Raw genomic sequence first — 14085 nt, forward strand, 5'->3', positions numbered from 1 at the left:
GGGACTATTAGTACTTATTCAGTATTAGCCAAAAATTAAAAATAAGATATATGAAAATTTAACCCACTTTTTTTTTGTGTATGTTAATCTCTTTTGACTATTCCTTTAACTATTTTTAATTAGAGGGATTAATTTTTTTTATTTTTTATTACAAATTTATCAGTTACATATTTAAAATTATGACAAAAATATATTTTCTGTCATGAAATTTGTCAAGACTCAAATATATAATTGTATTAGAGATCAATAATTGAACGACAGTCTATCATGAAATTTATCAAGACTCGGCTGCACAACCAAATTAGAGATTAATGATTGAACAACAATTTAGTTGTGTATATTTAAAAATAGATATTTAATAAAATTAATAATGATATTATTATGCGATGTTATTAAAATATGAAAATATGTCAATTGTATAATTTATTGATATATATTTTTTAATATTATATTATTTTAATTTTATTATATTATTTAATTTTAGATAAAATTTAGAGTTTAGGATTTAATTTTTATCCACTCGGCTTAAAATTTCTGGCTCGCCACTGATCATGTAGATCCCATTGGCTTTGATCTCATGGGGTTTCCACTTTCCAGTATACAGAAACTTGTGCTTTTGACACTGCCAGAAATCTGAACTGAAACTCTCTTCAACCGATTTATTAGTACAACAGGTTTTGTCTGATCAATCTCTATGCTCAAAACAAATAGTACTAATCTGCAAATTGTCTTCAATCTGTTCTTGTGATCCCTCCTTTCTCTATATCCATCTGCACGAACTGATCCCCGAGTTCTCTACAGCTACAACTAACGAAAACTCGATCACAACAGATTATTCTCGTTCACGTCATTCCATCGACAAAGGGAACTCTTATCAGAAGACTCCCAGAAACGTAGCTACAGAAAATACCAGAAACAGCACTCCACCCAAATATCCAACCTGATTGGGAATTTTGGTCAAGTAGCAGAAAAGTGACAACACGAATAAGAAATAAATAATAAAAAAAAAGAGTTGCTGGAGGGATTGGTTATTATTTATTACCAGTTTTTCAGATATGCAGTTGGCCAAAAATGCTCCCCCAAGAATGGCGATTGATGTTGCAAGAAGATGACCGGCAATTGCTCCACTTGCCACACCCCAAGCAGACTACAGAGAGAAGGGGAAATTGAAAAGAAATCAGATTTGCTATCTGAACTAGAAAATTATTTTGAAAGGGAAGTTTTAGAAATTTGTACCTGAGCAGCACCGAGGGCAATTGTTGCTAGCATGGAGCGATCACCCCATTCCTATAAGTAATAACAGAATCGTTAAAATGAGATGCATGTTTGTGAACATAAAGCCCTTTTTAACACTACTGGAATCTAAAGAAGGGGCCAACTTGGTGATAATAATAACATGCATATAACACAAGGATTAGACTTGCCACAAGTCTAGATATTTATTTACCACTATGCAATCTATCATTGTGGTCAAAATAGCCTATATACAAGCCCTTAAGGACATGTATCATGGTGTAGAGATAAGGGTCAGAACATGCGAAGGGGATACTGAACCATTTACAACTACAATAGGACTGCATCAAGATTCTGCACTAAGTCCATACTTATTTGCCCTAGTAATGGATGAACTCACTAAAGATATTCAGACAGATGTGTCATGGTGTATGCTATTTGCAGACGACATAGTGTTGGTGGATGAAACAAAAGAAGGAGTGAACACTAAGCTTGAGTTGTGGAGAAACAATTTAAAATCTAAGGGATTTAAATTAAGTAGAAAGAAAACAGAATATATGGAATGCAAATTTAGTAAAAATGCAAGAGTGGATGATGTTATAATAAAATTAGAAGACCAAATCTTACAAAGAAAAGACCATTTTCGATATTTGGGATCAGTGATTCAAAAAGATGGAGAAATCCACGAGGATGTCGCACATAGAATTAAGACATGTTGGCTAAAATGGAGAAATGCATCGGGGTGTTATGTGATGGTAAAATCCCATTAAAATTGAAAGAAAAATTTTATAGGACAGCTATAAGATCAGTCTTGCTGTATGGCTTAGAATGTTGGGCAGTCAAATACTAGCATGAACAAAAGACGAGTGTAGCAGAGATGAGGATGTTAAGATGGATGTGCGGACATACAAGAAAGGATAAAATTAGAAATGAAGTTATTCGTAATAAGGTAGGAGTAGTGCCAATCGAGGAGAAGATGAGAGAGACTAGACTAAGATGGTTTGGTCATGTGAGAAGGAGACTAAGAGACGCTCCTGTGAGGAGAGTTGATGAAATGGAACAAATAGTCACAAAAAGAGGTAGAGGTAGACCCAAGAAGACTTTGAGAGAGACATTAAAATTTGATATGAAATATATGGATCTAAATGAGGATATGACAAAAGACAGAAATACATGGAAGTCTAGAATTCATGTAGCCGACCTCACATAGTAGGATAAAGGCTGGATATGTTGTTGTTATTGTTGTTGCAATCTATCATTGTGCAAGTATCACATTAAATTCATGGCTTCTTGAAAGTAACGGAGAATAACAACTATATAGAATTAGGTTATGGATAATATCAATAAGATCTCCATTTTCATGCATGGAGTGCATGAGTCAATGCCAACAATTGTACATTTTTGGAGACCTGAAGAAAAAAAAAAAAAAAAGCATAGAAAATCAAGCAGGAATATTGTCAGCCAGAAGAGCGTTCCTATAAATAAAGAGAAGATGCTTACAGCAAAAAATACTAGGCTGAATGACTTCCACAAAATTTCGATTGGATTTGAGAGCCTTTTTGACACCTGTAGACATCATATACAGCAATTTTAATTAGTTTTCAATGCTTCTGTGTGTGTGTGTGTGTGTGTGTGTGAGAGAGAGAGAGAGAGAGAGAGTCATTTGGGAACTATAGTGACATGATACTCGTCAAAATTTGAAAGAAAGAAAAAATGATTATGATATTATATTGGATTATTTCTAAATGTATGTAAAAAATAGAACTGTTGTTGAGTAAATCCTTTTAGAAAAAAACCCAAATCAATTAAACTACAACCTTTTCCTTCACAAGCTCCTCTGCTTCAATGAACTCACCAAGTTCATGGCTCTTCTTGTCACCACTCTTAATCTCATTTGATGGAAGATCCCATGCATCTTTTATTGATTTGAGGCCAAAAAACATTAAGAGAGTTACAGCTGCATATTCTCCAATAGGCAAGGCTGTTCATGAAAGCACATACCACAAAAGAATCAGAATTCTTTAGATGGAGGACTGCAGGGAGAGTTACATAAGCCCAAAGTCATCAAATCCAAAAGACGTAAACCATTGGAGGATTTGTCAAGACAATGTTTCAACAGGTGATGTATATCACTATAGCAACTTTAAACTTGGTAGCACAACCAAAATGAAAGTTAATTCTACCTACAGCATTTGACATACTAACAATGGGATTGTTATCTATCTGTTAATTGCTATATCCTCTACTGTGAACTAAGCCTGAGGATCTTGGTCTATTATTATCTCATTCCATGGTGGATTAACCTTCTTAGAGAAGCATCCATAATCGATGTGTCAGATGAATCCCATACCCATACTTCTGTGACATGAAACATCCAACAGGCACTGCAGACGTGGAATGGAGAATCTAAAAATGTTGTAGTATAAAGAATTGTCACTGATTGGTCATATAGTAAAAGAGCAACCACTAAGGGAGGGAAAGGATTAGGCTTTCTTAACTTGAGCTCAAATTAATAGATTAACCATCTATCAACAACACACAGTAACTCCAAACATCTGAATCACGTAGCACATTTCTCTTTTAAGCAAGAAAAACAAAAGATAGGACTAGCATTCCTGCTCTGGTAGGATGTATGCACACAATGCATGCATCAAACAATCTACTCAAATAGCATGCTAAACTGCTACTTACTTGTCTGAAACTGAGCAGGAACAGAATGGAATATCCTTCCTATTACGACTGACAAGACAGTCATAAGTGAGAGAGCACCCATGGAACCCAAAAGAACCTGATCAATGATCCAACAGCTAGTAAGCATATTTCTGTAGGAAATGAAACAGCTTTAAGTTACGATATCTAACGAAAAGCACACATATGGTGCCTTCAATATGGGTGGAGTAAGAAAAGAATCTGAACACTTTTATAGGTGATGAATGATGAATGGACAACAGTCATGCTAACCATTGCCTCAAGTATTTGTGAGGTAAGCAGCTACTGCTCAGGGAAGTGAAAAGATTAAGATAATCTTAAAAAGTTAAGTTGAAGCAATAGACAGCATAGCAATCAAGGGATTTTTATTTTTCTAAGGCTCTATGTGAAGCATTGAATCCTGAAGATTGATGTGGATGATTTTTTTAAATTCACTATACAATTCCAATTATTGAATATTAGTTAACAGCTTGGAGCGGAAATTCTTGCTCCTGTCAGGTTAACTCTCGATTAATGATATCTTTTAATTACAACCATTATTAAACAATTGTACTCAAGGCTCTAAAATGAGATCTAGCGCTGTGTTCTGCTAGAACAGTAACTAGTTCATTTTGCTGGTGCTGTATCATGTTTACATATGAATGAATCCTAGTTTTTGAATAGGAACCATGACTTCGTTTTATACACCTGGTCTGCCCATAATATTGGTCCCACTCCTCGTGAATAAACTGTGTGTACAATGGATGAAGGATGGTCGGTCAACTTTTGAATGCCCATCCTCTTTTAGATCAATTTGTACAATATCCTAAATAGCATTGATGTCCAATGGTTGCTCCAACAAGAAAAGGTTATGACAACATCCTTTGTGAAACTTTCGCGCGCACACACATATAGAGGCATGCATAGTTAAGGATTCAGGAGGGAAAGGGCAAGAATAGGGCGAAGAAAATAACTTCACAAGCTTTTTTATTTAACAGTTAAAATAAAAGGTTTAAGTAGTATACGAGCACTAATCCTGGTGTTGCATGCACACGCACACAACCACACATGAAACACAAACAACCATGTACGTAACAAAAACTACCAGGATATAATACATACCAGTCCTTTCTCATATTGCATGGCCAAGAGCGCAGCAATGAAAAATGTCTGTGGATAAAGAGGACAAACAACTTAAACCACCATTAAAAAAAAAAGATATTTAAATAAGATTTTAAAAACTAAAGCTGGAAAAGTTGCAGCTGATAAGTCGGATTTGTTAGTACAATTCTTGTAATGTACAGAAAAATAAAAAGAACAGAAAATGACACTAAAATTGGGTACAAAAGCAACATGCTCTTCTTCTTCTTCTTGTAGCAGGTATATTCCATACAACTTTTTTTTTTTTTTTTTGGGAGACAATTTTTCACATCCTTTTCAATAAAATGAAAATGAACTGGAGGCTACTCTAAATTTGAAAATTTAGTGACATTAAGGCTTGTGATTGTTGTAGAGAACATCATCACAAGGGTGAACCAGCCATGAAAGTTGTAGTCATCCTCTCAGTTTGTCTTTTCTTTACAGATTATCTACCAATACATTTAGGCCCCAAACCTCACAAATGTTAAGAGGTAAAACCATGGTCAAAGTCATTATGGCATACAAGTTTAGCTATCTAAATTTCAGAAAAACAGAACAAAAAGAAAAGAACGAGGATAGTTTTCACTCAGGGAAAAAGAAAAATTGCATATAACCTAAAATTTGTTTACTCTTGGTTTTATAATTGAATTTGAAATGACAAAAACATAGGATGAAGCTCTTCTCAAAGAATTTTCAAAATATTCAAAATTTATAGACAAATCTTGTTATGTCAAATTTAAAACTTGATGCTAATAGAAGATTTATATAGTTTCTTTACCCACAATGTATGGAGGCATAGACTAAAAGCTAAAAGGAATACAGATGTTGACAGGGTTTAGACATCTCACGCTGTTAGGATAATGTACCAATTGCTCCCACAGTTCTGTGTGGCCTATCATTAAAATGGAATAGCATGTATTCTCGGTATGTGACTCATGATGATTACAGGTACATAGACAGATATAATTACATTTATAAGAATGTACAAAGTATATGGTGGAATACATATTTACTTTACTATTAGAAGTCATTGTTATTCTATCTTTAATGCCTTTGAACATATATTGAATTTGGCATCAGAAAAGACAGAAATACTTACAATAAGAACAAAGATAAAGAGAAAAATACCATGTAGCAAAGGGAAGAATCACCTCAAGAATTCTAACAACACATCCAAAAAGGAGTGCAACTGTTAGGACATTGATAATCAAAGGAACTACAAGCTGGAAATTGAAAAAAATGAAAAGAAAGTGGACTTTCGAGAGGTCCACGCTCTCCCTCTATACTCTCCAGAAAATTCCCTCCCTTCTACTCTATTTGCTTCTCTATTTAAAGGAATCTATTGCCCTCACATGCCTCTCCCTCTTTGCTCTTCCCATTCTACTCCTTAACTGAATTTGTTGGCTGCACGTGCACCACTTGCCTTCTCCCATTTCAATATCTCTATTCTACCCTTATTTTTTAGGTCTTTGGTAGGGGAATGTTATGGGCTGCCTATCAATACTCCCCCCACTGAACTCACCTTGTCCTCAAGGTGAAGAACATGGAATTATTGTAGGCTTCACAGGACCAACTTGGGCTTGGAGTATGTGAATCTTCTCTTCAATTCGTTGGGCTATCTCCATGATTTGCATTAGACCCGATGGCTGTAACACCCTAAGCTCTGCCCTAATTTCTGGCTTCAACCCATTAACAAAGAGGCCCTCCAGTATGGCCTCTGAAGCTTCGTCCACTGGAGCCGCCAAAGTCTCAAAGAGGAGGCGGTATTCCCTCACGGATTCATCCTACCTGAGGGCCAAGAGCCTTTCCTCCAATGATCCCTCCTACGAAGACCGGAATCGTCTACGTAGATGGATCTTCAACTCTTCCTAGCTCCGGACTCTATGTCGCCTTTGTTCCCATTGAAACCAAGCGAGTGCAGCCCCATCAAAACAAAGAGCTGCTGTATCCATCTTCTCAGCCTCCGTCAACCCATTCACTGAGAAGTATCTCTCGGCCCTAAAAACCCACCCATCAGGGTTGCCCCCTTCGAAGATCGGCATCTCTAGTCGCCGACTTCTACCATCTTGCCTCCCGAAAGCTTCGTGCTTTGTTCCGACCTCACAGCTACGATCACCCTATGCTAGCAAACCTCCCAAAGCAAAGGATGAGTCCGTCGGTACGTCCTCCTCACCCCGTTTCCCTTTTCGTCCCCTCTCCTGCTCTCCCCACTTCTCCGCCAGCAAGTTAAATTGCTCCAGCACCGTTACTAAACTCTTCTCTATTCCTTGCATCCTCTAGAACTCGTTCTTTAGCGAGTCCATTCCCGCTTGTAGACCATCCATCCTCCCTTCCATTTGCTGCTGGTAAGTTTCCAACCTCCGCTCTAGCTCACCCACCCTCTCCGATACAGACCCCCCCATGGATCATGCTCTGATACCAAATGTTAGGACACTGATAATCGAAGGAACTACAAGCTGGAAATTGAAAAAAATGAAAAGAAAGTGGACTTTCGAGAGGTCCACGCTCTCCCTCTATACTCTCCATAAAATTCCCTCCCTTCTACTCTATTTGCTTCTCTATTTAAAGGAATCTATTGCCCTCACATGCCTCCCCCTCTTTGCTCTTCCCATTCTACCCCTTAACTAAATTTGTTGGCTGCATGTGGACCACTTGCCTTCTCCCATTTCAATATCTCTATTCTACCCTTATTTCTTAGGTCTTTGGTAGGGGAATGTTATGGGCTGCTCAGCAACCCAGTATTTGGAAATGCCAAACAGAAAAATTCACTACAGAAAGAAGTTAAGGCATATAGAGAAGGCAATCATAGCCAGAAGTAGTACTGCATTCAAGTAGGATCATATGTATCCACAAATAACAGAACGACGGAGGAGATTTATCAACTCTAACCAGAATATAATTTTGAGAATGGCTTATACTTTTAGAAAAGACAAATGCAAATTTCTCCTTTTTCTATTATAATTACCTTGTCACCAATTTCAGAAATGAGTATCAAAGAGAAAGCCGCAGTGAAGCCTGACTTCGCAATTGCAGCTAAAATTGATGAAGGTCCTCCTTTCACAAAGGCAATCAATGAATATACAATAGCACATCCAAATAGCACGGAGGCTAAAGAGAGAAAGTACTGAATTTGATTAGGAGGCTTCCCACTGCCAAATCAAAAAAGATATATGCATCATTTTCCATTCAATCAAGGACGATAACAACTATGGTCTATTGGCTACTTGAAGTGAAATAACTTTCATGGTACATAATTATTTATCAATAAAATTACATGTAAAAAACAATCTCAAATGCTGATGATCTCTATAAAAAGGAAAACAAGTTCCATTCTCTACATCAAAATAAATATTTAACCTCATCTATCACCAGCAACAATAGTATGACTGAAATAATGGTCTTTTGGTTCTTTCTGGGCCTGTTTTTATCTGTTGTTATGTTGGATGCTTTATAATCAATTAATTTAAAGGCATAATATTTAGCATCTTAGTTTTCCTAGTTTCTACAAGAACCAAAATGGGTAGAGTCACTGTTATGTATAATAGTTCAGCTACTTCAGCAGTTTGGGCATGTTTACTTGTTTTAAACACTTCAAATTATGAGTCATTACTAACTTCCCTTATTCAAATGCACAATGTTTAAATCGGAAACTAAAATGATTAAGACAAGGGAATTAAAATATCCTACTTCCTCAGAAACAAGTTGATACATAGTAATAGCTGTTTTCCATGATAGATGAAGTCGCATAACTAGGGCACCAAAATTAGGGGTCTGAGTTCCATACATCAGATGATATCATCCAGTCCAAACTCATTACAATAAATCCTCAATGATAACAGCATAAGTTGAATGGACATGATACAACTCACATTTCAGACGAACTTTCACTTTGTGCATCACTGGCAATGATTTTTTGGTTGTCATTCTCCTCCTTTTCTTCAAATTCCCCAGATGATCCAATGCCGATATTAGATGCATGTGCTTTGACTGTACAGCATGGAGACTTCAACCTTGATAATTCTCTACATCTTACTAAACATAAGTCAGTAAAAGGGACTTATTACTAGATGCAATATGACTGTATATGCCAACAGATGCTGAATATTAATGTATGACAAATTTAAATATATCAATGTGAAGGCTTTCAGTAAGTCACATATCAGACAAGGCTGAATCATTGCTTTGGTAAAGGAAGGAATCATCAACAGACTGAATATAAAATGCCAAATAAAAGTTGGAGTATGCTACATGACTGATCATTCAGAGCAACTAATACACACGGACATATGGAGAACTTATATAATTAAAGCTCCTTGAAATACAAGGTTGGCATTGTTGTCATAAGCCTTAATCCCACTATGTAGGATTGGCTACATGAACTCTAACCCTCCAATCATCTTCTAGTACAAGGTAATGTTAGAAGCGATTCGGATGCTATGCACCTGGCCATGAGTGTAGTACCATGGCCAGTCACATTCCAGACTGATGGAACAAATATAAGGTATGTTTTTGTCCTTGTCTAATATTTGTTAGATAACAGTAACCATTCATATAATTTGGAAGACTATATTTAACCAAAAGTTTGACAGGACCCCCAAAAAACACTTGGGATCTGGGAAAACTCCAAATTCTAATATGTAATGCTATAAGTATGTGCACATCCTTTACTGGTGCAAAGTGAGAACTATCTTACTATCTCCTGAACCAGGTCCTTCAAATCCTATACATGCTAAGGCCCTGATGGCCAGGGGTGAGGAGAGGAGTCTCCATGACTTCTGTCCAAAATTAATCTTAAAATGACCAAAGAAGAAGAAGAGATGGTCCAGGAATAGATAGCTCAAATGTTGTGCAAAATGAACGGAAGAATCCATCAGATCTAAATTGATTCTTTCCTCAGGCATCTCAGGCTTGTAACTACCAAAATCTTGTGGAAGTACCACCTTCAGAGAGAAATAACTTAGAGGAGTGCCATCCGTATCATAATAATTTTAGTTTCAACACCTAGAACAAGTTCATAAACCCTAACAATTTTAGTTTCTGCCCTACTATGTATCTACATAATTCAAATTTAATAAAGAGATATCCACATTGAACAATCAAAAACTGAACCCCGCCCCCACACTATCCTCATGAGTGATAAAAGAATCAGAAACACAATGGAAAACTTTGTTTATCAGTAAAATCCCCTCAAAACTAAACCAAATTGCTCAATGCTTTGGCCTAAGCCACAAAATCCATCCGACCCAATTCACATAACGTTTGTTAGTTTCAAACCCATCTAGCCCAATTCATTTAGTGTTCGTTATTTTGCTTCAAGATCCACCTAAAGGTGGATTATTTCACAGACTGGAAAATGATTAACTTATGGGCAATTCAAGTTCCCACTCTGTCAATCTTTCAGCATCCTTGTGAAACCATGGAAAAACACAAACAAGAACTAATTGCCGTGTCTTGGAGAAACTTACGTGAAGAGGAAGTTGAGATGGTTCTCCTGAAAATTGGGGCAGAGAAACGTAGCAAAGCCAACAATGGGAGCTTTCCCCTTGAAATTGATGATGGCGTCTGAAGAACCAGCCCCTTCATTTTCCTCACCTGAAACTGCTTCACAGATTCATATCATCCATTAAACTTCAAATCGTTAAACCTACTCTGGAAGAAAAACCCCAAGCTCTGCTGATTGAGAAACTTGCTGCCCAGTAAACTAAAGATTGAGGGCCAAACTGGGTTGCCAAAATTTCTCCTCAGGGTTGGGAGACTCGAAAAACAGCCACGTACCTCCTGGGTAGAGCCAGATAAGACTGATAATTCTTGGCTTAATTTGACAGTAAAGTTACATTATTATTTATATACATACTATATATCAATATTAATGTAACATATAATATAAAATATTAATATTTTGAGGCCCCCCATAACATTTGTTAATTTAGTTTTGAGTACTGCTAGGGTACGGGGTACCCTGCAAATAAAGGGATAATGTATTAATAAAGGTTGTGTTGTAGAAATAAAAATTAAAAATATAATGCAACACAATTGAAGGTGATTTAAAAATTAAAAAAAAAATGTAATATATTTGGAAAGAAGAAGTTACCAATATCTTGGATAATTTAAATTGCCCTTATTACAATACATTTTGAAATTTAAGGGTACCAATCTTTTGCCATAAAATTGCCCTTGATTTTGCCCAATTAATTGTTTCATAGTGAGTTAGCTAGAGATCCATTTGTGAAGCCAATCTTAATTAAATTGTTATTGTCAAATCTATATTTTTGTCTTTATATTTTTTTATATAATTATTTAATTTTTTTTATTATTTCAATTATACTTATAGACCTACACTTTTGAATTAATTTAATTCATATATATATATATATTTTATGACAATCGTTATTTTGATTAGGGGTGGCAATTCGTGTTGGCGGGTCGTAATCGTGTCGTGTCGAGACACACGTATAACACGTGTCAGACAAACCCGAATACGACACGTTTATTAAACATATAACACGACACGACCCGTTTAACTAAACGTGTCGTGTCACCTATTAACCTGTTTAACCCGTTTAATTTAAATGGGTCGTGTTGTGTCACCTGTTAAACGTGTTATTTAGTTTTAAATGTGTTATTTCGTGTATAATCGTGTTAACGTGTTCAGATCAACCCACTAACCATTTTAATTAAACGTGTCATTTCGTATATAATCGTGTTAACGTGTTCGGGTCAACCCGTTAACACGTTTAATTAAACGTGTCATTTCGTGTCTAAACGGGTTGACCCGCCTAAGACACAAAAATAATCGTATCATAAACGAGTTGACCCGAACTCGATTAACCCCAACCCTAACTCGCTTAACTCGGTGTCGTGTCGTGTCGTGTAATCGGATCGTGTCCAAAATTACCAGCTCTAGTTTTGATTACATCCCTATACTTATATTTTTGAGTTAATTTAATTCATATATTTTAATATATAAAAAAAAAGATAAAGTGAGATGAGTCCGCACTTTGAGTGAAAACTTTGACGAATTTTCCACTCAAAGTATTGGTTCGTCTCACTTTATCTTTTTTTTATATATTAAAATATAAAAATTAAATTAAATTAAAAATACAAGTATATGGATGTAATCAAAATAACAAAAAGTTCGAATTATCACAAGAAAAAAAATCAAAATACAGAAACTAAATTAACTCAAAAATACAAATATATAAGTTTAATCAAAATAATAAAAAATTTGACTGATCACATAAAAAAACTTGTAAGTATAAAAGCAAAAATACGAGTCTTACTAACTGTTTTTCTTAATAAGTATTGAGTAGTTTCAAATTTTATGTTCGAGTTATGCGATCTTCAAATGCACCTTAACTTAGGTCTTTAAGTGGTTCATCAACATTGATAATTAAGTTTAAGGAGTGACTAAATTAATAATACCCTTGTAGAAGTTTAGAGCCTTTTAATTTTAATTTCATGAATGAAGTTTAGAGCCCATTATGTACGAGAATTTCTTGATCTTTAATTTATCCTTTTTTAGGTAGCGTTTGTTAATATTAGCAAGATAAGGAAATATCAAGATAAGTTCGGAATAATTTTTTGAATGATTTTCGGATCAATATATGAAATTGTCAAGATAAAATTGGGAAGTATTCTAAGATTTTTATCAAACTGTTTGTTAAATTCTTTGAAATGCATTAGAGGACACATAAGTCATTTTTTTCTTATATGTAAAGATCAATATATGCTTATCTTAAGAGAGATGAGAGATATACATATCTTGAAATATCAAGATAAAAGGTCATTAATGATTTTTTCAAGAATTGTCAGATAAGCTTAACAAATATGTTGGAAATGATAGAAGTTCGGAATGCATATCATATCTTGATTAACAAATGCCCCTTTAAAAGGGAAAAGTTATGAACTGCCAGCATTAATCACATTATTAGATTCAAAATGAGTCATACTATTTTTATATCGAGGCATTTTAGACATTGGAATATCATTATGTAGCTCAAGATGTATACCGCGATGTACCAATAGTATTTTTCATTCAAAATAAAGTAATACAATAATGATGCAATAATAATGTAATTAATGATATGCTTGATCTTGAAATTTATATGCTTTTATATAGGTCTTCTATGGAGCCGATTAAGGGTTATGATTGCACTACATGTATGATCAAATGCAGGCGTAATGGATAAATATAATCATGCCACGTGAATAGTTAGATTTAAATATATGAGTTGATTTTTATGAGAATTAATTTGGGTCTGACCCAGTTCTTCACGTCTTAGACTGATATGAGATGTCTTTGGTCACGTGTCTGTTTGTCCCTTAAGGTATGGCCAATCAAGAAGGGGTAAATTGAGTATTTAAAATTTTTCTTCCTTTTAATAAATATTATTAATTAATTATTTTTTTTAAGAATATATAAATTATTTTTTAATTAAATTCTTGTTATTTAATTTTAAACAAATTAAGATTTTATAACTATATATATGTGAATTTGAGATTAATAAATTGCAAGTTACAAGATATAGGAAGAATAAATAAATGAGACACAAGACAATTTATAGTGGTTTAGTATCTCCACGCACACCTACTCCTTTCTTTGAATATCTCAACCATCCTTGAGGTTCTACCAATCTCACTAAGGTTTTCACACTAACTCATATTGAAAACTAGATACACTCCTAAATTATAATGGGTTATAGTAAAATTACAAACACCAAAGTTTTCTCCCTACCTTATATTAGAAACTATATTCACCTAGATTTTAACGGTTCTAGGAAATCTATACAATCCACAATGATAATTTAATTGTTCACAAATAATTATCCACACTTGGACACAAATAAGCAGTTAAGCACAAATATATAAGGCAATAATATTTAAATAAATAAATAAACGGTGATCTCAGTTTGAATAGAGAAGATCGGATTCGGCTTTACGATCTCTCTTTCTCCTCTTGTCTTGTGGCTCTTCGGTGGATGTGCAATGAATTTTTAAGAACTTTGGAATGTTTGAAAATTAGTT

General features: G+C 34.9%; 1 protein-coding gene across 1 annotated transcript; it reads right to left on the reverse strand.

The window, feature by feature from the left end:
- Positions 1-634: 634 nt before the first annotated feature.
- LOC127812200 (protein PAM71-homolog, chloroplastic) lies at positions 635-10971 on the reverse strand. Its single transcript, XM_052352568.1, has 11 exons — positions 10837-10971; positions 10527-10659; positions 8931-9093; positions 8027-8210; positions 5044-5091; positions 3925-4021; positions 3051-3214; positions 2734-2799; positions 1237-1287; positions 1043-1147; positions 635-940 (listed from the first exon to the last, which is right to left on the reverse strand). Exons 2-11 carry the CDS (start codon positions 10642-10644, stop codon positions 875-877), a joined length of 1062 nt encoding a protein of 353 aa, XP_052208528.1. The 5' UTR covers positions 10645-10659; positions 10837-10971; the 3' UTR covers positions 635-874.
- Positions 10972-14085: the final 3114 nt, after the last annotated feature.

This window comes from Diospyros lotus, chromosome 10 (genome assembly GCF_014633365.1).
Source record: "Diospyros lotus cultivar Yz01 chromosome 10, ASM1463336v1, whole genome shotgun sequence".
Lineage (NCBI taxonomy): Eukaryota > Viridiplantae > Streptophyta > Magnoliopsida > Ericales > Ebenaceae > Diospyros > Diospyros lotus.